The following is a 26455-nucleotide window of genomic DNA, read 5'->3' as shown; positions in this document are numbered from 1 at the left end:
GAGGCCACATCGGGTGCAGCGGATGCAGTAAATGATGTGTGTGGAGGTGCAGGTGAATTTGTGATGGATATGGAAGGATCCCTTGGGACCAATCCACCTAACCGGCACGTCTTTGAACTGTGGGAGGGAACTACAGCACACAATGGAAACCCATGCAGACACAGGGAAACTATGCAAACTCCACACAGACGGTCACCCAAAGCTGGAATCGAACCCTGGTCCCTGGTGCTGTGAGGCAGCAGTTTTACCCTGGGTTGTTAGACCATATTTTGATTTGTTCTGGTTTTAATAATATGTTCTATCCCATGAAATATAATCTGACAATGCTGCAGATTTTATTTTAACAATAAACCAAATGTTTATTATCAAAAGAAATGAGGATAAAATCAAATAAAGTAAACTATCTATAATACAAATTCAAAGGTTTTTAAACAAATAGCAAAAGTATAATCCCATTAATTCCAAAGCACTCCTTTATATATTGAAAAGATAAACAACAGCTTTTTTGTAGTATCCAAAGCACACTACTCTTACAGTGTTAAAAAAACACACTGTGTATCTTACCTAAAAGCATTACTCACATAGTACTCTGACCATAATTCCTGAATCTAACACTTGAGTGCAATTAAGTCCCTTGATGACTTCAATTTAAAGACTGGAACTGCAGATACATTGCTTCCTGGAGCTATTATGTACCTGAGTTTAAACACTCAGCTTCAAGTAACCTCTTAAAAGTTTTATCCCAACTTTTTGAACTGGGATTATCTCTAATGCTTTCCTCTTAAGATAATATGGTTGCACTATATCCTTCTCAAGGACTTTCTTTATACAGCCACCTTTAGTAAAGGGTTTCACAGGATGACTCAAAACTAGGGAAAAATATTCCCATTCTATGGGTATTTCCCTTAAGCTTAAAAAATCCTCTCTTGGATCTTCTAGACTGGAGCTTGTTTATTTTGTTTGGTCGTAAACCCTACCAACATGCAAAAACTACCTAATAATTCTAAAGCTAAACCTCAAAACTGTTTTAAAGAAAATCACCATGGCTATAGAAATACTGACAAGTTAATTATTAACTTCAGATATATAGAAAACCCACCGGTTACAAACTCAAAAAACCCAAACTTACAATGAATGATAGTTTTTAAAAAATACATACATAAATCACGTGAAGAATAATAACAAATGTTTAAGTTGACAGAGAAAGAAAGAGGAAACGCACACACACCCAAAAACAACCTGGTAAGCATGGCAACCTGCTGGAGAAGGCCCAGTAGGCCCAAACCAGTGAAATAGTCACAAATGAAGCAAAACAGTGTATCAAAAGCACCAAAGTGTAAGAAATAAGATCATCAACAAAATTAACTCTGTTCATTGTTGCTCTCACTCAAAGTAACATGATTCTTGTATGTTCTATGACTAAACAAAACAATTTGTCATTAATTGTCCTATCACTATACAGATTAATTTTTTGTTAATATTTACCTAAACCCAACCACAAGTAAAGATTTCATGAAGAATTTAACTAACCCAAGACCAGAGAAACAAACTGAATGATCAATAATGAAATAATGAAAAGGAAAAGCTATGATCTATCTGGCTGAACCAGTTCTATTAGATTATACCTGTTTAAGGAGAGGGTCAGCCCCTCAGCTCCATCTTCAGTCCCCAGGCAAGGGGCCTCCGTTTCAATTATGAAACCTGGGTCTCAGTGCCTCAAACACTACAAGATATGTCTTGGACCCTACAGTCAATCCAACAATTACTGGACTTAAAATTCTCAGCACTTGTCAAGTTTGTCTAAACTTCACCCTGATCCCCGTTGCCCTGCCTTCACACCCAGCCCGAAATCCAGTGTCCCCTCCCAACCCAGTTCTTTCCAGTAGTTTTGCTTTTGCAAGTTGGTGATGTTAAAGCTGAAAGATTGAGAATGAAATGTGAGTCTTTCCAGTTAAGATCTCTTTGTTGCTTCAAGCATCGACTCTCTTTGAATCTCAAGGTCGAAGAGCCCATCCCATCAGCATCACCCTCGCAGACCTATGGAAGATAACAGAAGAAATGATTACCCAATGGGCTGGCGAGGGATCAAGTGAATTACCCAAATGATCAGTGAGATTAGAAAGAAACAATAAAGGGAGTCCATAAATTGCTCGAGCCTCTTACATAAAGACAGAAGAAGGCCATCCAGCCTCTCCTGTATTTTACACTAGAACTGGAGGAGGTAATTCAAACCCTAAAACTGTTATGCATGATCAAGGAAGTCTGTTAGCTGTTTATACAAGTCTGGGGGCTATTCAGCCCTACAAAGCTGCTACACAGGAGGAGGGGAATATTTAAATCCTCAAGCCTGCTGGGCAATATCAGAGAGGCAATTTTGCCCATCATGCCTTTACAGAAGATCAAAGGTGTCAGTGGTGCTGCATGCCCAATATTTAATCGCTTTGAAAGCTTGCTGTGCACATCTGCTCCCACATCACCACTCTTCTTGACATTAAAACAGTAGGTACGCTTCTCAAGCACCTCATTGGCTGTAACTTGTCTTGGGATCACATGAATATCTGTGAGACATATTCAAATGTCCTTTCCAAGATCATGCTTAATTTTTTTTTCTCCCCATTCCCACACAGCCTTTCTACATTTGGCATCATCTGTGAAGAGCTGAAAATGTGTTGCTGGAAAAGCGCAGCAGGTCTGGCAGCATCCAAGGAACAGGAGAATCGACATTTCGGGCATAAGCCCTTTTCCAGCAACACATTTTCAGCTCTGATCTCCAGCATCTGCAGTCCTCACTTTTTCCTCGAAGATTTTTATCATCTGTGAAGACCACTGCAGATATGAGGGGAGCTTTCAAACCCAAGCTATTAATGACATTAGAAACCCTTCATATCATTGTCCTTTTGTTTTTAATTCATTCATAGGAAGGAGACATTACTGGCTAGGCCAGCATTTATTGCCCATCCCTAATTGCCCAGGTGGTACTTAAGAGTCACCCACATTGATGTAGATCTGGAGTCACATGTAGGCCAGACCAGGTAACGACAAGCAAACAATTTCCATTTACTGAAGGATTTCACTTGGGATTTTCTTCCTCAGCGAGGAGTGGAGGCGGGGTCCTTCAATATTTGCAAGGCTAAACGGAATGGTTTGTTTATTAACTACAGAGTGAAACATTTTGGGGACAGATATGAAGGTGGTGTTGAGCCAGAAATCAGGTCAGCCATTTAATGATGAAGCAGGTTCAAGGGACTGAATGGCCTAGTCTTGTTCCTAATTCATATGTTCATGTGTATAAAGAACTTTACAAAGTGCTTTAAATTCAATGATGTACCTTTCAGGTGTAGTCAGTGTTGTCATATGGTGGCATATGGTAATTCTTAAAAATTCATTCATAGATTGTGGATGTCACTGGCTGGGCCAGCATTTATTACCCATCTCTAATTGCCCAGAAGGAAGTTAAGTGTCAACCACGTTGTTGTGGGTTTGAAGTCAAATGTCGGCCCAACTCGGTAAGAATGACAGTTTGCTTCTCTAAAGGACATTAGTGAACTAGATTGGTTTTTCACTGACAATCAACAATAGTTTCATAGTCATTATTAGACTCTTAATTCCAATTACTTATTGAATTCAAATCCACCACCTGTCATGGCAGGATTTGAGCCCATGTCTGCAGAACATTACCAGAGTCTCTGGATTAATAATGGAAATGTGTTGCTGGAAAAGCGCAGCAGGTCAGGCAGCATCTAGGGAACAGGAGAATCGACGTTTCGGGCATTAGCCCTTCTTCATTAGCCATTCCTGAAGAAGGGCTAATGCCCGAAACGTCGATTCTCCTGTTCCCTAGATGCTGCCTGACCTGCTGCGCTTTTCCAGCAACACATTTCCATCTCTGATCTCAAGCATCTGCAGACCTCACTTTCTCCTCTCTGGATTAATAGTCCAGCAATAAAAACTACAAGGCCATTGCCTTCCCTGTATCACTAAGCTAATAATCCAGACGCCTCCAGGTTGATATTCTAGGAAATTTGGCTCAAATACCACTTTGGCAGAATTCTAGTGATTAAATTTTAACCTGAAAGCTATATGGTTCATTAATATCCTTTAGAGAAGGAAATCTTCCATCCTTAGCTGGTCTTGCCTACATGTGATTCCAGACCCATAATAATATGTGATTCTGGGCAATTAGGGATGAGCAAAAAGTATTGGCACAGCCAGTGACACCGACAATCACATGAATGAATTAAAACAAAGATTTGATCTGGGTCAGAAAGAGGGACTCCAAACAGATTAGAACATTTGGGCTCATGTCTACCGTGATATTATTATATGGATAAATATTGATCTTTAGACTGTGGGGAAAAAACCCTATCCTATTACAAAGCAAAGACGCATGTTCTTTTACGTGCATTTAAGAGAATCGTCAGGGTCTTTGTATAGTATCTTAAAAGAGGGCACTTTTGAAGAACGGACACCAGAAGTGAAACATTAAGTCTGCTTTCTCTCCACAGATGCTCACTGACCTGCTGAGTTTTCCCTAGCAATCTCTGTTGTTGTTTCATGTCTCCAACACTCTTCCATTTTGAACCACAATCTCCTAAGTCAGAATGTTATCCACTGAGCCGTGCCTGCCCTCTATAAGTTACTAATGATTACCCATTTTACCTGCTTTTTCAGGACATGATTTTTCACCTTCCTGACCAAATTTCAGTCGGTTCTGTTCAGCAGTCGGACAGTTTGACTCAAGGATGCCCCTCCTCGGTTGTGGAGGGAGCTCTCCTGTTGCTTGGTACGCCATGTTCAGTTGTTCCTGAGCAAGCTTTAGGTGTCGGTGAACCATCTCAGACATCTCAAAACTCTCTGGTGCTAGGGCACCAAAGTTGTCGTGGTATGGCATGTTCCCATTGCCCAGCTTGATCTTGTCCTTGTGAAGCACAGAGTGGTAGCCCGGAGGGGCATAGGGGGCACCCCTGGAGGAGTAATAGAGCTGGGAGGCCAGCCGCCTGCCCCTCAAGCCATCCCTGATGCCGCCAAGGCCAAGGTGGAAGAGCTCAGCAAAGTTGAGCACTAAGCAGAGACCACTGACCACATACATGACCAACAGGAAGATGGTTTTCTCTGTGGGACGTGACACAAAACAGTCAACGGTGTACGGACAAGGAATCGTACTGCACACAAAGCCAGGAAGCACTTCAAACCCATATAGAAAATACTGGGCAGCCAAGAAACCAATTTCAAACAGAGTTCTCATCAGGAGCTGGAAAACATACATCTTCATGAGCCCATCTTCCTTGATACGCCTCCTGCCATCATGTGGCTTCTTCTCAGGAGCTTTCTTGTCAGCCTCAGTCTCAGGTTCATGCTCAATCTCCTCGCAGACCATGGGGTCTTCCTCATCATCACCTTCTGCCTCCTCGTAATCCCGAGCAGCTCCCCGATGCACAATGGGCATCTTTCTCTTGGGTTTTGGCTGTTGGGCACCCTCTATCCGGGCTATCCGGTGTATGGCATAGCCCAGGTATATAACGGATGGCACTGTGATCATGATGATCTGGAAGACCCAGAACCGGATGTGGGAAAGGGGTGCAAAGGAATTGTAGCAAACGTTCTCACAACCAGGTTGCTGAGTGTTACACATGAACTTGCTTTGTTCATCATGGTAGATAGGTTCACCACCAACTGCCAACAAAACAATGCGGAAAACAATGAGGACCATCAGCCAGACTTTGCCAACAAACGTGGAGTGGTTCTGGATCTCCTCAAGGAGCCTCGTCAGGAAAGCCCAGCTCATCTTGGAAGAGTGAGGCCTTCAGCACAACCACACTAGAAGAAAGCAACAGAAAACAAGTATCAAGCCTCTAGTCAGCTCCATCTGAACCCGAACGCAGATCAGGAGGACGCTACTCAGCCCTTTGAGCTTGTTCAGCCAACAGTTAATTAAATAATGGCACATCTTTATTCTAACCCTCTTTACCTTCCTTGACATCATATTCTGAATACCCTTGTTTAACATGTTAACAGTTATATATTACCAGAAGTTAGCCCTTCATGTAGTGATTAGTACATTTTTCATTTTAATTCTATGAAGGTCTGTTCCTGTCATTCTCTGTCCATTGTTAACCCTTCTGATACCATGGTGTCTTGACTTGCTTTCCCTATTCAATTTATTATATCTTCCCCTGGATCCATTACCTCAATATTTAGTTTAAATCCTTCACTAAACTCCTAGGTAGTTCAATAGAATATATAACTCAACAGAACACTGATCCCAGCATGATTCAGATTAATACCATTGCAATGGTACAGCTGTACTTTCCCCAGTACTGATAGCACTGCCCATGGGCCAGAATCCATTTCTCCCACACCAATCTTTGAGTCAAGCATTTAACTTTCTCATCTTAGTTACCCAATGACAATTTTGTTATGGCTGAGGCACTAATACAGAGATTATTATATTTAAAGTTTTGCTTTTAGTCCCAAGCTACTCGTACTCCGTTAAGAGAACCGACGTCAGAGTCCCATCCCCATTATTGGTGCCTACATGGACCACAACAACTGACCATAAATAATTGGAACAGAAATAGGTCATTGAGCCCATTGAGTCTACATTCAATGAGATCATGGCTGATACAAATATCCTCAACACCACTTTCCTGCTTTTTCCCTTAACTCTTCATTCCCTTACCAATTAAACATCTGTCTATCTCAGCCTTGAATATTTAATGATCTAGCCTTGACAGTACTCTTTGGTGAAGAATTCTACAGATTCACAACCCACTGAAAAAGAAATTCCTCCAAATATCTGTCTTAAATGGGTCACCCCTTATTCTGAGATGATGCTGTCTGGTCCTAGACTTTCCACCAAGGGGAAACAACCTCTCCACATCTACACTGTCAACTCCTCTAAGAATCTTGTATGTTCCAATAAGGTCACCTCTCATTCTTCTATATTACAATGAGTACAGACCCAACCTACTTAACCTCTCCTCATTAGACAGTTTCTCCATATCTTGTTTCAGCCCAGAGAACTTCTCTGGACTGCTGTTCACACTATTCTTGCTGTGATCTAACTAGTACCTTGAATAGTATAATCAAAACCTCCCTACTTTTATACTTCATTCCCTTTCCTTTTCCTTATTGCAATGAGCTCTCCAGCCCAGGACTGAACTCTCCCTTGTAGCTGCAGAGAATTGTGTCAATCCCCTGACTATTCTGTCTCCTATTATTATTACACTCCCATTAACACTATCAATCCCCCCACCCCCTTTGAATGATTCCCTGTACCATGGTACCTTGCTCAATCATCCAAACCCTTCTGCAACCACCACTTACGTCCAGATAAGTTTCAAGTACTTCATTCCTCTGTGACCATAGCAAAGGCTGAAATAAAAGCAAATTATGGCGGATGCTGGAATCTGAAACCAAAAGAGAAAATGCTGGAAAATCTCAGCAGGTCTGGCAGCATCTGTAAGGAGAGAAAAGAGCTGACGTTTCGAGTCTAACTGACTCTATGTCAAAGCTAAAAAAAGGGAGAAATAGGGAGGCGTTTATACTAGGCTGAGAGAAGGTGAGTCATGGCTGCAGAAGCAAAAGTAGCAATAAAGAGGTGATAATGACAGTGCATAGAGAGATTATAGAGAGATTAGGAGCTGTGAATGACCAAGGCTGAAGCCAGTGCTATGTGACAAAATATGTGGGGGATGGGTGAAGCAGAGGCAAAATGGAAAACAGGGGAAAAGGATAACAAAGGGGATGAGGAGAGGAAAAAGGTGATGAGAGAGTGGGGAGCGAGAGAAAGAGGGACAATCAAGAAATAAGAGGTACAGAACAGTGAAAAAAAAATTTAAAAAAGGATAAATAAAATAAATAAAATAAAATTATGGAGCAGAATGAAAACAGAGGGGTCGAGATGGGATAATCATCTGAAGTTGTTGAATTCAGTGTTGAGACCGGCAGGCTGTAACGGGCCTAGTCGGAAGATGAGATGCTGTTCCTCCAGTTTGCGTTGAGCTTCACTGGAACATTGCAGCAGGCCAAGGATAGACATGTGGGCATGGGAGCAGGATTGTGTGTTGAAGTGGTAAGCCACAGGAAGGTCCGGGACCTGATTGCGTACAGACCGAATGTGCTCAGCGAAGTGATCACCCAGCCGGTGTTTTGTCTCTCCGATATAGAGGAGACCACATCGGGAGCAACGAATGCAATAGACCAAATTGAAAGAGGTACAAGTGAAACGCTGCTTAATCTGAAATGAGTGTCCGGGGCCTTTGGATGGTGAGCATGGAAGAGGTAAAGGGGTAGAGGTTGCACCTTCTGCGATTGCATGGGAAGGTGCCGTGTGTGATGGGAGAGGTGTTAAGTGTGATGGAGGAGTGGACTAGGTTGTCCTGGAGGGAATGATCTTTGTGGAATGCAGACAGGGGGAGGGAAGGGAAGATGTGTTTAGTGGTGGCGTTGTGTTGAAGTTGGCAAAAATGGTGGAGGATTATTCTTTGCATGTGAAGGCTGGTGGGGTGAAAGGTGAGAACAAGACGGACCCTATCTTTGTTCTGGGAAGGGAGGGAGGGGGTGAGGGTCGTGGTGCGGGAGATGGACCGCACGCTATCGAGAGCCCTGTCAACAACTGTAGGTGGGAAGCCATGGTTGGAGAAGAAGGAGCACATATTAAGAGCACCACTTTGGAAAGTGGCCTCATTGGAACAAATGTGGCGGAGGCGAAGAAGCTGAGAGAAAGGAATAGAGTCTCACGGGATGTAGGGTGAGAAGAGCTGTAGTCCAGATAGCTGTGGGAGTTAGTGGGTTTGTAATGGATATTAGTGGATAGACTATTGCCGGAAATGGAGGCAGAAAGGTCAAGGAAAGGAAGGCAAGTGTCGAAGATGGACCAGGTGAAGGTGATGGAAGGGTGGAAACTGGAAGCAAAGTTTATGAATTTTTCCAGGTTAGGGCGAGAGCATGAAGCCGCACCGAAATATTCACCGATGTACCGATAAAGCAGTTGTGGGAGGTGACCCGGGTAGGCCTGGAACAAGACTGAGTTTTTTCCCCTTCTATCTGCCTCACTCGTAGTCGCATCCTCCTATCCCTGACTATTGACCAAATCAGAAGACCCTAATGTAAGAGATATATCACCAAAGTGTTGTGGTAACTTTCCCCTTCCCTCACATATCTCAGTAGCTGCACCTTAGCCTCCAGCTCATAAACTTTAAATCAAAGATTCTGGAGTCACAGAGACTCAAACCAGGCACATTTGGCCTGGATCACAGGGGTAATCAGGTACCTCACATTCTGTAGTCACAACACCTCATCTGCCGAATCACCTCTATTGTGCTTTAATTGAGTAATTATTTTCCTTAATAAGTTAATAAATTATCATAATTTCTCTTCTCACTACCACTTACAAGACCAATTTAAACATTAGTAATCCAATAAACCTTACCACTTAGTACAGTTAATAATTTCTTTATTCGCTTCAGCTCGTCATTGTTATTTAAATATAATGTAGGTCACAGAGTCATACAACATGGAAACAGACCCTTCAGTCCAACTAGTCCACACCAACCATGTTCCCAAACTTAACTAGGCCCACCTGCGCCTGGCCCATATCCCTCCAAACCTCTCCTCTTCATGTAATTATCCAAATGTCTTTTAATCAGTGTATCTGCATTCACCACTTTCTCTGGCAGTCCATTCCACATACTAGTCATTCTGTGTGTGAAAACTTTGTCCCACATGTCCTTTTTAAATCTTTCTCCCCTCGTAAGCATTTGTTGAACTGGTTTGGGCCCCTCGACCCCAAACAACCCCACGTTGCTGCTTCTTCCTTGGTTCCTCAAGCACGTCTTTTGGAACATTCCCAATGTTCCTTGTCCTGATTACTCTGACACCTTCAGTGTCCATCCCTGGCCACTGATTTCACAGAAGAGGGAGGGTGCAGAGGAGATTTATCAGGATGTTACCTGGGTGACAGAATTTCCCTCAAGAAGAGAGATTGGACAGACTGGGATTGTTTTCCTTGGAACAGCGGTGACTGCAGTGGTACATGATTGAGATGTATAAAATGAGATCCTTGTGGGTTGGAGGAAAAAGCAACCTGTTTTTAAATTGCAGCATTCCATGTGCCCTCGCTAACAGCAATCACGAAACAATTAGTCAATTTATAGATTTCCTGTGATTGCACCTTAATCACACAATGGGCAGCCCTTAATGTAGTTCGCTTATGATCAGAAATGGGGGAGTTTATAACTGTGAGCAAAGAAATGGCTGACAAACTAAATTCAATCTTTATCTCTGTCTTTGTAAAGAAGAACACAAATAACGCGCCAGAAATAATGGGAATCACAGGGCTTAGTGAGAAGGAGGAATGAAGTAAATCTGTATTAGTAATTGAAGAAATTGATGGAATTGAAAGCTGATAAATTTCCAAGGCCTGGTAATCCATATCTCAATTTGCTTAAGGAAGTGACCATAGTAATAGTGAATGCATTGGTGGTCATCATTCAAGATTCTTTAGACTCTGGAACAGTTTCTACAGATTGGAGGCTAGTTAATGTAACTCCATTATTTAAGAATGGAGGTAAGAGAAAAAGTAGGCAATCATGGACCACTGAGTCTAACGGCGGTAGAGAGCAAGATATTAGAGTCCATCATCTACAATTGTGGAGAACAGCACAATCAGTAAGGATTTACAAAAGGGAAATTATGCTTCACAAATCTGGTAGATTTCTTCAAGGAAGTACCACGTAGAGTAAATCAGGGCAATGGGTATGACTTATTTGTTTTTTTAGAAGACTTTTGACAAATTTTTGCAAGGTTTGTGAAGGTTTGTAGCTCAGGTTGAGGTTTAGGGTGTAGGTTTGCTCGCTGAGCTGTAGGTTTGATATCCAGACGTTTCATTACCTGGCTAGGTAACATCATCAGTGGCGACCTTCAAGTGAAGCAAAGCTGTTGTCTCCTGCTTTCTATTTATATGTTTGTCCTGGATGGGGTTCCTGGGGTTTGTGATGATGTAATTTCCTGTTCATTTTCTGAGGGGTTGATAGATGATATCTAGATCTATGTGTTTGTTTATGGCGTTGTGGTTGGAGTGCCAGGCCTCTAGGAATTCTCTGGCATGGCTTTGCTTAGCCTGTCCCAGGATAGATGTGTTGTCCCTATACAACGTATTCAAGAAGAACGGATACTCAAAAAATACAGTCCACAGATTCCTCAAGAACAAACCACAACAAGCAGACCAAACACAGCCAGAAACCCTAGCCACCTTACCATACATCAAAGAAGTTTCAGAAATGACAGCCAGACTAGTAAGACCCCTCGAAATCCTAGTAGCACACAAACCCACCAACACTCTCAAGCAAAAACTAACAAACTTAAAAGACCCAGTACAACCCATGGACAAAACCAACTACATCTACAAAATTCCATGCAAGGACTGCCACAAACACTAGTAGGACAAACAGGAAGAAAGTTAGCCACCAGGATACACGAACACCAGTGAGCCACAAAAAGACACAACCCCCTCTCCCTCGTAGCCCTACACACGGATGAAAAAAAACACCATTTCAACTGGGGCAACACATCTATCCTGGGACAGGCTAAGCAAAGACATGCCAGAGAATTCCTAGAGGCCTGGCACTCCAACCACAACGCCATAAACAAACACATAGATCTAGATACCATCTATCAACCCCTCAGAAAATGAACAGGAAATGACATCACCACAAACCCCAGGAACCCCATCCAGGACAAACATATAAATAGAAAGCAGGAGACAACAGCTTTGCTTCACTTGGAGGTCGCTACTGATGATGTTACCTAGCCAGGTAATGAAACGTCTGGATATCAAACCTACAGCTCAGCGAGCAAACCTACACCCTAAACTTTTGACAAAGCTCGACATCGAGATCAATGTGTAAAATTAAAGCACACGGGATTGGGGTAGTGTATTGAGATGGATAGAAAATTGATTACCAAACAGAAACAAAGAGTAGGAATAAATGTATCTTTTAATTCTTTGAGGAGGTAACAAGCAAGTTAGACCAAGGAGAGCCAATGGATGCTATCTACTTGGATTTCCAGAAGACTTTTGACAAGGTACCACACAAGAGGCTGCTGAGTAAGATAAGGGTCCATGGTGTTAGATGCAAGGTACCAGCATGGATAGAAGATTGGCCGTCTGGCAGAAAGCAGAGAGTGGGGATAAAAGGGTCCTTCTCAGGATGGCAGCCGGTGACTAGTGACGTTCCACAAGTGTCAATGTGGGGAAGGCAACTTTTCACTTTATACACTAACGATCTAGATGAAGGAACTAACAGCATTCTGGCTAGGTTTGCAGATGATACAAAGATAGGTAGAGGGACAGGAGGAGGCGGGTAGGCTGCAGAAAGATTTAGACGGATTAGGAGAGTGGGCAAAGAAGTAGCAGATGGAATACAATGTGAAAATTTGTGAAGTAGGAAGAATAGAGGCATGGACTATTTTCTAAATGGGGAGAAAATTCAGAAATCTGAAGTGGAAGGGGACTTGGTAGTTTTAGTCCAGAATTCTCTTAAGCTAAACTTGCAGGTTGAGTCAATAGTTAGGAAGGCAAATACAATGTTGGCATTTATTTCGAGAGGACTAGAATATAAAAGCAGGGATGTACCTCTAAGGTTTTATAAAGCTCTGGTCGGACCACATTTGGAGCATTGTGAGCAATTTTGAGCCTCATAATTCAGGAAGGATGTATTGGCCTTGTACTGGGCCCAGAGGATGTTCACAAGAATGATCCCAGAATGAAAGGCTTACCATGTGAGGAATATTTAAGGAGTCTGGGTCTATACTCAATGGAGTTTCAAAGGATGAGTGGGATCTAATTGAAACTTACAGAAATCTGAATGGCCTGGACAGAGTGGGCTTTGGGAAGATGCTTCCATTGGTAGGGCAGTCTAGGGCCCAAAGGCACAGCCTTAGAGTAAAGGGAAGACCCATTAGAATGGAGATAAGGAGAATCTGCAGCCAGAGAGTGGTGAATCTATGGAATTCATTGCCACAGGAGACTGTGGAGGCCAGGTCATTGAGTATATTTAAGACAGAAATAGATAGGTTCTTGATTGTCAAGCGGATTAAGGGTTATTTAGATTAGATTAGATTGGATTAGATTAGATTGCAGTGTGGAAACAGGCCCTTCGGCCCAACAAGTCCACACCGACCCGCCGAAGCGCAACCCATCCATATCCCTAAATTTACCCCTTACCTAACACTACGGGAAATTTAGTATGGCCAATTCACCTGACCCTGCACATCTTTGGACTGTGGGAGGAAACCGGAGCACCCGGAGGAAACCCACGCAGACACGGGGAGAACGTGCAAACTCCACACAGTCAGTCGCCTGAGGCGGGAATTGAACCCGGGTCTCTGGCGCTGTGAGGCAGCAGTGCTAACCACTGTGTCACCGTGCCGCCCACTGTGATTTGGACAGGCTGACTGAGTGGGCAATCGATGGCAGATGAAGTATACTGTGGATAACTGTGAGGTTATGGGGAGAAAGCAGGAGAATAGGGTTAAGAAACTTATCAGCCATAATTGAATGGCGGAGCAGACTTGATGGGCCAAATTGCTTAATTTCTGCTCCTGTGTCTTCTGGTCTTTTTCTGAATACCAGGTAGTGACTAGCGGGGAAGATACTGGGACCACAGCTATTCACAATGTATGTTAATAACTTAGATAATAACTTAGTGGGCGGCACGGTGGCACAGTGGTTAGCACTGCTGCCTCACAGCGCCTGAGACCCGGGTTCAATTCCCGACTCAGGCGACTGACTGTGTGGAGTTTGCACATTCTCCCCGTGTCTGCGTGGGTTTCCTCCGGGTGCTCCGGTTTCCTCCCACAGTCCAAAGATGTGCAGGTCAGGTGAATTGGCCATGCTAAATTGCCAGTAGTGTTAGGTAAGGGGTAAATGTCGGGGTATGGGTGGGTTTCGCTTCGGCGGGTCGGTGTGGACTTGTTGGGCCGAAGGGCCTGTTTCCACACTGTAAGTAATCTAATAAGGGTAATATCTCAAAATTTGCAGATGGCACAAGGCTGAGTGGAAAGGTGAGCTGTGACGAGGATGCAGAGATGTTGCACTGTGATTTGGACAGGCTGACTGAGTGGGCAATCGATGGCAGATGAAGTATAATATGGATAACTGTGAGGTTATCCACTTTGGCAGCAAAAATAGGAAGCAGTTTATTATTTGAATGATTGTGAATTGAGAGAGGGGAATGTTCAATGAGGCCTCAGTATCTGTTGCTGAAAGTAAGCATGTAGGTGCAGCAGGCAGTAAAGAAGGGAAATTGAATGTTGGCCTTCACATGAGATTTGAGTACAGGAACAAGAATGGCTTGCTGCAAATCTTCTCGCTGTGAAGGCCAACATACAATTTCCCTTCTTTACTGCCTGCTACACCTACATGCTTATTTTCAGCAACAGATACTGAGGCTTCGTTGAACATTCCCCTCTCTCAATTCACAATCATTCAAATAATAAACTGCTTCCTATTTTTGCTGCTAAAGTGGATCTGGAATATTGTGTGCAGTTTTTGGTCTCTTATCTGAGGGAGGATGGTTATTGCTACAGAGTCATAGAGATGTACAGCATGGAAACAAACCCTTTGGTCCAACCCGTAACACCGACCAAATATCCCGAACCAATCTAGTTCCACCTACCAGCACCTGGCCCATATCCCTCCAAACCCTTCTTATTCATATACCCATCCAAATGCCTCTTAAATGTTGCAATTGTACCAGCCTCCACCACTTCCTCTGGCAGCTCATTCCATACACGTACCACCCTCTATGTGAAAAAGTTGCCCCTTAGGTCTCTTTTATATCTTTTCCCTCTTATCCCAAACCTATGCCCTCTACTTCTGGACTCCCCCACCCCAGGGAAAATACTTTGTCTATTTCACCTAATCATGACCCTCATAATTTTGTAAACCTCTATAAGGTCACCCCTCAGCCTCCGCGCTCCAGGGAAAACAGCCCCAGCCTGTTCAGCCTCTCCCTATAGCTCAAACCCTCCAACCCTGACAACATCCTTGTAAATCTTTTCTGAACCCTTTCTAGTTTCACAACATCTTTCCGATAGGAAGGAGACCAGAAGTGCACGCAATATTCCAACAGTGGCCTAACCAATGTCCCAAGTGTTGGGATATGATGTCCTGTACAGCCGCAACATGACCTCCTAACTCTTGCACTCAATACTCCGACCGATAAAGGAAAGCATATCAAATGCTTTCTTCACTATCCTATCTATCTGCACTTTCAAGGAGCTATGAACCTGCACTCCAAGGTCTCTTTGTTCAGCAACACTCCCTAGGACCTTACCATTAAGTGTATAAGTCCTGCTAAGATTTGCTTTCCCAAAATGCAGCACCTCGCATTTATCTGAATTAAACTCCATCTGCCACTTCTCAGCCCATTGGTCTATCTGGTCAAGATCCTGTTGTAATCTGAGGTAACCCTCTTCGCTATCCACTACAACTCCAATTGAGGGAGTGCAGCAAAGTTTAAACTAATTCTTTCCAGGGATGGCAGGACTGACATATGAGGAGAAATTGAGTCGGTTAGGATTATATTCACGAGAGTTTAGAAAAATGAAGGGGAATTGCATAGAAACCTATAAAATTCTGACAGGACTAGACAGGTTAGATGCAGAAATTGAGTACAAGTGTTGAGATATGGTGTTACAGCTGTGCAAGACACATTTGGAGAACTGCCCTGTACAAACCTGTCTTTGTGAGGATTTTAAATAAACAGTAAACTACTTTTCACAGCTGAATAAATACTCAAATAATTTTTTTTTAAATCCCTCACGTAGAGGATTTATGTGCAAAGCTGACAGGGGGGGCTGTCTGTTGTCGACCAGACCAGATCCTCTCACAATAGTTTAAGAAGTTAAGCGAGACCCTAAAGTTTTATTTTAAAGGTAGATATGAAGTGCTTGTTCTAGATGTGATGCAATGAGTCAAACCACTTGACATTAAACAAAGCACAATTTATTTAGACATTATTGTTAAAATACAAACAAAAGAAAGAGGAATTTAGAAGACCTTAACCAAATAATAGATACAGTATCCATTACAAATTAACTCTTTCAATATAGTAATATCCCATAAACAAACCCATTGTGAAAAGGTAAATTCAGACATGGATTTTTAATGTGCAGTTTCCCACTCCAGGAGGGAACTACATCGAGAGATTTCAGAGAAAGCCACAGTTCAGATCATTTACTGAAGCTTGTAACCCTTCTGGGACTCAAACAGCTTCCAACTGCTACAACTGAAGAAAAAACTAGAAAGCCTGATCTGGGAGAACTGGCCATACCCCTGTCACAACTGATTTTAAAAAACCTAAAGGCCTCTTAAATTATTGACTTAGATCAGCTTCAGTAGACATTTCAACACCTCTGCCTTTACAACCTCTCTTCAAGAAAATCCAGGACAAAGTAACCTTTTTAAAGTGACAGCATCATCACGCTGTCCTTCACAAAGATGGACATAAGTCATGCACACTTGTGATTAAATGAGGATTCGCAGACATATGCTACAATTAATACCCATAAGGGTTTGTTCCAATATACGAGACTGCCATTTGGGGTATCATCAGCCAGTGCAATTTTTCAGGAGATGATTGAGAACGTTTTAAAAGGTCTATCACAAGTCACTATTCATCCAGATGACATGCAAAGAACAGGTAATATCCATAAGGAGCACTTATAGAACTTGGAGATCATCCTTAGACATTTCTCCTAGGCAGGAGAAATATGTGTTCCAGACACCCCAACTGATCTACTTGGACTACAGAGTCAACAATAGACAATAGGTGCAGGAGTAGGCCATTCTGCCCTTCGAGCCTGCACCACCATTCAATATGATCGTGGCTGATCATCCTTCATCAGTATCCTGCTCCTGCCTTATCTCCATAACCCTTGATTCCATTATCTTTGAGAGCTCTATCCAACTCTTTCTTAAATTAATCCAGAGACTGGGCCTCCACTGCCCTCTGGGGCAGAGCATTCCACACAGCCACCACTCTCTAGGTGAAGAAATTTCTCCTCATCTCTGTCCTAAATGGTCTACCCCGTATTTTTAAACTGTGTCCTCTGGTTCGGCACTCACCCATCAGCGGAAACATGTTTCCTGCCTCCACAGTGTCCAATCCAATAATAATCTTATATGTCTCCATCAGATCCCCTCTCAGTCTTCTAAACTCAAGGGTATACAAGCCCAGTCGCTCCAGTCTTTCAGCGTAAGGTAGTCCCGCCATTCCAGGAATTGGCCTCGTGAACCTACGCTGCACTCCCTCAATAGCCAGAATGTCTTTCCTCAAATTTGAAGACCAGAACTGCACACAATACTCCAGGTGTGGTCTCACCAGGGCCCTGTACAGCTGCAGAAGAACCTCTTTGCTTCTATACTCAATCCCTCTTGTTACGAAGGCCAGCATGCTATTAGCCTTCTTCACTACCTGCTGTACCTGCATGCTTACCTTCATTGACTGGTGTACAAGAACACCCAGATCTCTTTGTACTGCCCCTTTACCGAAATTGATTCCATTTAGGTAGTAATCTGCCTTCCTGATTCCATTTAGGTAGTAATCTGCCTTCCTGGCTTACACCTGTTGGAAGGGAATGTGATTAGTCCCCTGGCTCCCACATTTGTATTGGAGTTAGGGCTTTCCTTTGGCTGCTGAATTATTATGGAAAGTTTATACATAACCTGGCCTCCACCCTGGCACCTTTGCATCAACTCTTAAATGAAGGTCAGCGTTGGAAATGATTGCATAGCCAAACCATAGTTTTCAGGGAAGTGAAGAAACAGCTATCACCCTCCAAGATGTTGGCACACTATGATCCCAAGCAAGATTTTATGTTGACATGCAATGCCTCCCCATAAAGTATTGGGGTAAGGTTAAAAATCACACAACAGCGTATTAGGCAAGAACTTTCAAAAGCTGATTCGGGCCAAATGTTTGGAAGTAATGGGACGGCTGGAAAATGGGAAGCCTTCAGAAATGAGATTACGTGAGTCCAGAGGCAGTATATTCCTGTTAGGGGGAAAGGAAAGGCTGGTAGGTATAGGGAATGCTGGATGATTAAAGAAATTGAGGGTTTGGTTAAGAAAAAGAAGGAAGCATATGTAAGGTATAGACAGGATAGATCGAGTGAATCCTTAGAAGAGTATAAAGGCAGTAGGAGTATACTTAAGAGGGAAATGAGGAGGGCAAAAAGGGGACATGAGATAGAGCCATAGAGATGTACAGCATGGAAACAGACCGTCTGGTCCAACCTGTTCATGCTGACCAGATATCCCAACCCAATCTAGTCCCACTTTCCAGCACCTGGCCCATATCCCTCCAAACCCTTCCTATTCATATATCCATCCAAATGCCTCTTAAATGTTGCAATTGTACCAGCCTCCACCACTTCCTCTGGCAGCTCATTCCATACCCGTACCAGGTAAAAACAATGATGCTGGAAACCAGATTCTGGATTAGTGGTGCTGGAAGAGCACAGCAGTTCAGGCAGCATCCGAGGAGCAGTAAAATCGACGTTTCGGGCAAAAGCCCTTCATCAGGAATAAAGGCAGAAAGCCTGAAGCGTGGAGAGATAAGTGAGGGGGGTTGGGTGGGGGGGGGGGGAGAGAGTAGCATAGAGTATAATAGGTGAGTGGGGGAGGGGATGAAGATGATAGGTCAGGGAGGAGGGTGGAGTGGATAGGTGGAAAAGAAGATAGGTAGGTAGGACAAGTCATGGGGACTGTGCTGAGCTGGAAGTTTGGAACTGGGGTGAGGTGGGGGAAGAGGAAATGAGGAAACTGTTGAAGTCCACATTGATGCCCTGGGGTTGAAGTGTTCCGAGGCAGAAGATGAGGCATTCTTCCTCCAGGCATCTGGTGGTGAGGGAGCGGCGGTGAAGGAGGCCCAGGACCTGCATGTCCTCGGTAGAGTGGGAGGGGGAGTTGAAATGTTGGGCTACAGGGCGGTGTGGTTGATTGGTGCGGGGGATACCCGTACCACCCTAGCAATGACTTCTCTAGCTTCCCACAGAGTTCTAGGGTCCACCTGATCAGGTCATGGAGATTTATCCACCTTTATGCATTTCAAGACATCCAGCACTTCCTCCTCTGTAATCTGGACATTTTACAAGATGTCACCATCTATTTCCCTCCAGTCTATATCTTCCATATCCTTTTCCACAGTAAATACTGATGCAAAATATTCATTTAGTATCTCCCCCATTTTCTGCGGCTCCACACAAAGGCCGCCTTACTGATCTTTCAGGGGCCTTATTCTCTCCCTCATTACCCTTTAGTCCTTAATGTATTTGTAAAAACACTTTCTGGATTCTCCTTAATTCTATTTGCCAAAACTTTTGGGAAAGCAAATCTTAGCAGGATTTATACACTTCATGGTAAGGTCCCAGGGAGTGTTGCTGAACAGAGACCTTGGAGTGCAGGTTCATAGCTCCTTGAAAGTGGAGTCACAGGTAGATAGGATAGTGAAGAAGGCGTTTGGTATGCTTTCCTTTATTGGTCAGAGTATTGAGTACAGGAGTTGGGAGGTCATGTTGCGGCTGTATAGGACATTGGTTAGGCCACTGTTGGAATATTACGTGCAATTCTGGTCTCCTTCCTATTGGAAAGATGTTGTAAAACTTGAAAGGTTTCAGAAAAGATTTACAAAGATGTTGCCAGGGTTGGAGGATTTGAGCTGTAAGGAGAGGCTGAACAGGCTGGGGCTGTTTTCCCTGGAGCGCGGAGACTGAGGGGTGACCTTATAGAGGTTTACAAAATTATGAGGGTCATGGTTAAGATAAATAGACAAAGTATATTCCCTGGGGTGAGGGAGTCCAGAAGCATAGGTCTAGGGTGAGAGGGAAAAGATATAAAAGAGACCTAAGGGGCAACTTTTTCACACAGAGGGTGGTACATGTATGGAATGAGCTGCCAAAGGATGTAGTAGAGGCTGGTACAATTGCAACATTTAAGAGGCATTTGGATGGATATATGAATAGGAAGGGTTTGGAGGGATATGGGCCAGGTGCTAGCAGGTGGGACTAGATTGGGTTGGGATATCTGGTTGGCATGGATGGGTTGGACTGAAGGATCTGTTTCCATGCTGGACATCTCTATGACTCTATGAGTCTATGTTCTTAGTCATTGTGGACGCCCACTCAAAGTGGCTGGACATGCATAGAGTTCATCAAACACAGAGACAACGATAGAAAAACTGCACACTTCTTTAGCAATACACAGATCCCAGAAGTGTTGGTCACAGATAACAGGCCATTGTTTACTGCAGTGAATTTGAGTACATTCTAATGTTGAATAGTATTTGTCATATAAGGATAGCTCCATACTATCTATCATCCAGTGATCGTGCAGAAAGTGTGGCACAAACCTCAAAGGAAAGTTTAAAGAAACAACCTATGGTTTCCCTACACCCCAAACTGTCCTGGTTCCTATTGGACTGTAAGACCACCCCTCATGTAATGACAGGGAGAACTCTGCTACTGGGGAGAAGACTCTGCGTCAGGTTAAATCTGAGCTTCCCAACCTGGTGGAGAGGGTGAAACGGCATCAGGAATGCAAATGGCGGTCATGACTCCACTAAGTGAGAGAGACAGGAACAAAAATTTGGTATAGGAGCCACGAGAATGGCCCTGCCTGAGTGAGAGGCATGGTTAGCGCAAGGTCAGGTCCAGTAACGTATAAAGTTCAAGTAATGCAACGGTCTCAAATAAGCATGTGGACCATATGAAAGGTGCAAATTCACAAACTGAGTGGGGGCACTCCTCAACAGCTTTTGTTCTGGAATTGTTCTGGAACCCATGAGTTCTATCTCTCCATCAAGAATTGAAGTTTCCTCAGAATCTGAGATGGGTGATGCTGCCTCTATGCCTTTGCCACCTCAAAAAGAGAATGAATGTCTTCCAAGATGCAAAGGAGGGGCGGCACAGTTTCTGAGTAGTTAGCACTGCTGCCTGACAGCACCAGGGTCGCAGGTTCGATTCCAGCCTCGGGCGACTGTCTGTGTGGAGTTTGCATTCTCCCCGTGTCTGCATGGGTTTCCTCCGGGTGCTCCGGTTTCCTCCCACAGTCCAAAGATGTGCAGGTCAGGTGAATTGGCCACGCTAAATTGCCCATAGTGTTAGGTGGATTAGTCAGAGGGAAATGAGTCTGGGTGGGTTACTCTTCGGAGGGTCGGTATGGACTGGTTGGGCCGAAGACCCTGTTTCCACATTGTAGGGAATCTAATCTAATCTAATTTGCGTTACATGTCACCTGTATCACAGACAGAGTTGGAAGAACCTGATGTTCAAATGTTCTAGGTGGAGGTACAATAAAAAGAATTAGCCTATGAGCTCAGACTCAGAGGGGCAAGGATGTGGTGATTTTAACAAGGTCAGTCAGGTGGATACCATAAAATATACTTTCCTGTTTGGAGTTGTTAATCAGGGAGCCCTTGCTGACCAATAAGAACAGGAGTGACTGATATTCTTTTCACGCTGGGAGCTGGCTTTTAAAGAGCTAGATTGATGTCAAAGCCTCTCAATGTGTAAATAAAGGGTGACTTGGTGATGGGATACCGGCCTCTGGGGAGAAAGATTTAAAGGGAAATGGGCCAAATGCGGGCAAATGGGACCGATTCAGTTTAGGAAACCTGTTTGGCATGGATACGTTCAGCCAAAAGGTCTGTTTCCATTCTGTGTGACCGCATGATTCTGGCAAGGATGTTCCTAATGCTGCAGAAATCCAGAACCAGAGGTTATAGCTCAAGGATAAGGGGTAAACCTTTTAGGACTGAGATGAAGAGAAATTCACATCAAAGCTGTTTCCGACTGAGTATAGCAGCAAGGAGCCTGAGTGGACAAACTCTCTATTGGCTGGAGTCATAGATGGCACATAGAAAGATGGTCATGGTTGTTGGAGGTCAGTCATTGTGGCTCCAGGACCTTTCTGCAGACGTTCCTCAGGATAGTGTCCTAAGCCCAAACATCTTCAGCTGTGTCATAAATGACTTTCCCTCGATCATAATGTCAGAAATGGGGCTGTTTGTTGATGACTTGTGCAAATTTCAGCAACATTCATGGCTCCTCAGAGGTTTACCTGCCTCTCTTCCAACTTAGTTTGCTACATCAGGTGCTCCCGATGCGGTCTTCTCTACATCGGGGAGACCGAACATAAACTTACAGCATAGTCCACCAAACATCTCAGCCAGGGCTGCAGGGGTTGACGGACCTCCTATTAACTGTCCATTTTAATTTCCCTTCCCACTCACTTTCTGACATGACCATCCTTGGCCTCCTCCAATGCCACAATGAACCAAACCGCAAGTTGGAGGAACAAAACCTCATCTTCTGCCTGAGCAGCCTACAGCCTGGAGGACTCAACATTGAGTTCTCCAATTTCAAATAAACTCCCTTCCCTTCCCCTCCCCAACTCCCTTCCACTCCTCCCAGTCACCTGCCGATTTATTCCTCCCACTGATCAACCAGGTCATACCCTCTATAAAAGCAAATTACTGCGGATGCTGGAATCTGAAACCAAAAGAGAAAATGCTGGAAAATCTCAGCAGGTCTGGCAGCATCCGTAAGGAGAGAAAAGAGCTGACGTTTCGAGTCTAACTGACCCTTTGTCAAAGCTACCCTCTGCCTGTCTTCACCTATCCCCACTTCACCACCCTGAAGAAGGGCTACACCTGAAACATCAACATCTCCACCTCCTGATGCTGTCTGGCTTGCTGTGTTCTTCCAGCCTCCTGCTCGTCTAGAACTTAGAATTAGAATCCCTACACTGTGGAAGCAGGCCATTTAGCCCAACAAGTTCACACCAACTCTTCGAAGAGTAATCCACCTAGACCCATTCCCCTATTACTCTACTTTTCCCCTGACTAATGCACCTAACCTACACATCCCTGAACACTATGGGCAATTTAGCTTGGCCAACTCACCTAACCTCATTCCTGATGAAGGACTCCTGCCTGAAACATCGATTTTCCTGCTCTTTGGATGCTGCCTGACCTGCTGTGCATCTCCAGCACCACTCTAAGCTTGACTCTAATCTCCAGCATCTGTAGTCCTCAGTTTCATCTAATTCATCTGACCTGCACATCTTTGGACTGTGGAAGGAAACCAGAGCACCTGGAGGAAACTCCACACAGACAGTCACCCAAGGTTGGAATCAAATCTGGGTCCCTGACACTGTGAGACAGCAGTGCTAACCACTGAGTCACTGTACCACCCTTAATGTGGGCGTCTATCTTGGATACTGAAGCAGTCCATTTTCAAATGCAACAAGACCTGCGCAATATCAGGGTTTGAACTGACAAGTGACAGGTAACATTCGTGCCAAACAAAAGCTAGGCCATTACCATCACCAATAAAACACAATCTAACCACTAGGTGAAAGTGAGGATGGCAGATGCTGGAGATTAGAGTTGAAGTGTGGTGATGGAAAAGCACAGCAGGTCAGGCAGCATCCGAGGAGCAGGAGAATCGACATTTTGGCCCAAAGCCCTTCATCAGGAATCTAACTACTGCCCCTTGGTGTTCTGATCACTGAATCACTCACTTTCAACTTCCTTGGGATTACCGTTGACCAGAAACTGAACTGGACTCACCACATAAACACAATGGCTACAAAAACAGATAACTCACCTTCTGACTTCCCAAAACCATTTACAAGACAAAGGAGTGTTATGGAATAGTCCCCACTTGCCTGGATTGGTGTGGCTCCAACAAAGAAGAATCTTGACACCATCCAGGACAAAGCAGCCCACTCGATTGGCACCACATCCACAAATATTCACTTCCTCCACCACTGACACTCAGTAGCAACAAAGTATACTAGCCACAAGATGCATTGCAGAAATTCACCAAAGATCTTCAGGCAGAACTTTCCAAACCCACGCCCACTTCCATCTAGAAGGACAAGGACAGCAGATACGATGGGCACAGTGCCACCTGAAAGTTCCCCTCCAAGTAGATGGAGGCAATGGCCTAGTAGTATTGTCGCTAGATTGTTAATCCAGAAATTTAACTAATGTTCTGGGGATCCCAGTTCAAATCCTACCATGGCAGATGGTGGAGTTTGAATTTAATAAAAAGAATCTTGAACTAACGGTCTGGTGTTCATGAAGCCATTATCGATTATTGGAAAAACTTATCCAGTCCACTAATGTTCTTGAGGAATCTGCCATCTTACTTGGTCTGTCACCTGGCCTACATGTGATTCCAGACTCACAGCAATGTGGTTAACTCTTAACTAACCTATGGGCAATAAATGCTGGTCTAGCCAGAGTCGCCACATCATATAAATGAATTTAAAAAAACTTGGAACTATATCAATATATCAAGAAACACCTGGACAAATACATGAATAGAAAGAGAACAGAGAAATACGAATCCTGCAAGTGAAGACAGTTTTAATATAGAAGGGTAAAATGTGTGTACACAGTCTTGTAAGGCCGAAGGGGTTGTTCCCGTGCTGTATTGTTCTTTGTTCTTCAATGTCACTGGTTCAAAACCCTGGAATTCCCTCCCAAATAGCATTGTGGGTCAACTCATAGGATGTGAACTGCAGCAGTTCACCACCATCTTGTCAAGGGCAACTAAGACCAAAAATAAATGCTTGACAGCCAGCGACACCTACATCTCACAAATGAATACTAAAATAATTTTTTTCACGCAGAGTGGTGAGCCTGTGGAATTCACTTGCACAAAATGGTTGAGGGCAAAACATAATGTGTTGTCAAGAAGGAGAAAGATATAGCTCTTATGGTGAGATGGATCAAGAGATATGGGGGTGGGCGATATTAAGTATTGAGCTCGATATTCAACTATGATCATATTGAATGGCAAAGCAGGCTCGAGGGGTCAAATAGCCTCCTCCTGCCCCTATCTTCTATGTTTCTATGTTAAAAGGGACAGGTGTCCTATCATTGAACCGGGTCGGTTATGTTCTCGTGAATCTGAACAGTACTCAGTATATCCTCTTCAAATCTGGACTTAGGAAACCCATGTCTCAAAATGAACCGAGGCCAAGCAGAAGGTGCCAGGTGATTTTGCAACACTGAATAAGAATGCAGGCAAGTTGTAACAGCAACACTGTGAGAGCAACCACAGATTGAAAGAAGCAAACACAGAGTTGAATGTGCCCCAGGCGAGCAATTTCCTAATCTTGGCCATGCCAACTCAGGTATGCACAGCCAAACAAAGCAACAGCTGCAGATGGGAGACAGTAAAGTTGTATAATTTTGCTTTTAGGAGAAAGTGAGGACTGCAGATGCTGGAGATCAGAGCTTAAAAATGTGTTGCTGGAAAAGCGCAGCAGGTCAGGCAGCATCCAAGGAACAGGAGAGGGCTTGTGCCCGAAACGTCAATTCTCCTGCTCCTTGGATGCTGCCTGACCTGCTGCGCTTTTCCAGCAACACATTTTTAAGCTCTAATTTTACTTTTAGCCCAGACAGAGGCCATTCATTCCATTATGCCTATGACAGCTCTTTAGCAATCACATCCAATCTGTCCAACCCCTCAGTTTTTGCCACATAGTGGAAAATCACATTCACCTGTTGGTTAATGTGTTCCAGTGCATATCCAATTGTTTTTTCAAAGTACCTCTGCAAGCTGCCTCCAGCACTCTATCAGATCATACGTTCAGGGTCTTAACAACCTTCTGAGTGAACCCGAGTCTCATTTTCCTCTGCTCCAATTACCAATTACTTTAAAGCCCAGAACCTCTGGTTAACTGCCCAATCACCAGAGGAAACCCTGTCCTGTCAAACTCCCCATGAGTCCAGATTCTCCTGTTCAGGGTCTTCTCAACCTTCCCTGCCCAAAATGAACAATCCCACCTTCTCCAGTCCTTACACACAGTTGAAGACCCTCGTCTCATTCTAACAAAGGTCTTTGCACCCTCTCCAGGATGTATTTGACTCTTAACTGCCCTCTGGGCAATTAGGGATGGGCAATAAATGCTGGCCTAGCCAAAGACACCACATCCCATGAATAAATAGGAAAAAGAAAAGAACACTATCCTCTCACTAAAACCAAACCAGGTTGACTAAGACTTCCTTATTTTTGCATTCAATTTTCTTGGATTGTGTGTGTTTTTTTTCAGAAAGCTAAGAGAAAGTTGTGAAGGAAAGTTAACTAGCCAGAGTCTCTTGACTGACTACTTCTTTACAATCAGCAAATTATCCTAGTTTAAGGAGAAAGACCTTTGACAGAGCACGTTGATTATTCAACTTACCTAAAAACTTGATCAATAAATGTCTTTTCTCCAGCTTCTTGAAAAACTCCAGCCTCTTCCTTATGATGCAAGCAAAAACAAAAAAGCTTAAAATTCACAAAAACTGTTCACTGCTGCATGACACCCAACAGGATTGAGCTGAATTAAAAGACTCCTGACTATATAACAGTTAATGCCCACCCCTCG

The 26455-nt window shown here is 43.7% G+C and overlaps 1 protein-coding gene across 1 annotated transcript; it reads right to left on the bottom strand.

Moving 5' to 3' along the window:
* Positions 1-333: 333 nt before the first annotated feature.
* LOC122551829 (gap junction gamma-1 protein-like) lies at positions 334-26455 on the bottom strand. The gene is made up of 3 exons (XM_043694324.2): positions 26270-26455; positions 4660-5817; positions 334-2037 (listed from the first exon to the last, which is right to left on the bottom strand). Exons 2-3 carry the CDS (start codon positions 5783-5785, stop codon positions 2024-2026), a joined length of 1140 nt encoding a protein of 379 aa, XP_043550259.2. The 5' UTR covers positions 5786-5817; positions 26270-26455; the 3' UTR covers positions 334-2023.

This window comes from Chiloscyllium plagiosum, unplaced genomic scaffold (genome assembly GCF_037043375.1).
Source record: "Chiloscyllium plagiosum isolate Xiang-an unplaced genomic scaffold, Cpla_swu_hap1 HiC_scaffold_7, whole genome shotgun sequence".
NCBI classification, from domain to species: Eukaryota; Metazoa; Chordata; class Chondrichthyes; order Orectolobiformes; family Hemiscylliidae; genus Chiloscyllium; species Chiloscyllium plagiosum.
Note: the sequence above shows the minus strand (reverse complement) of the source record. Positions and strands in the feature narration are given on the sequence as shown.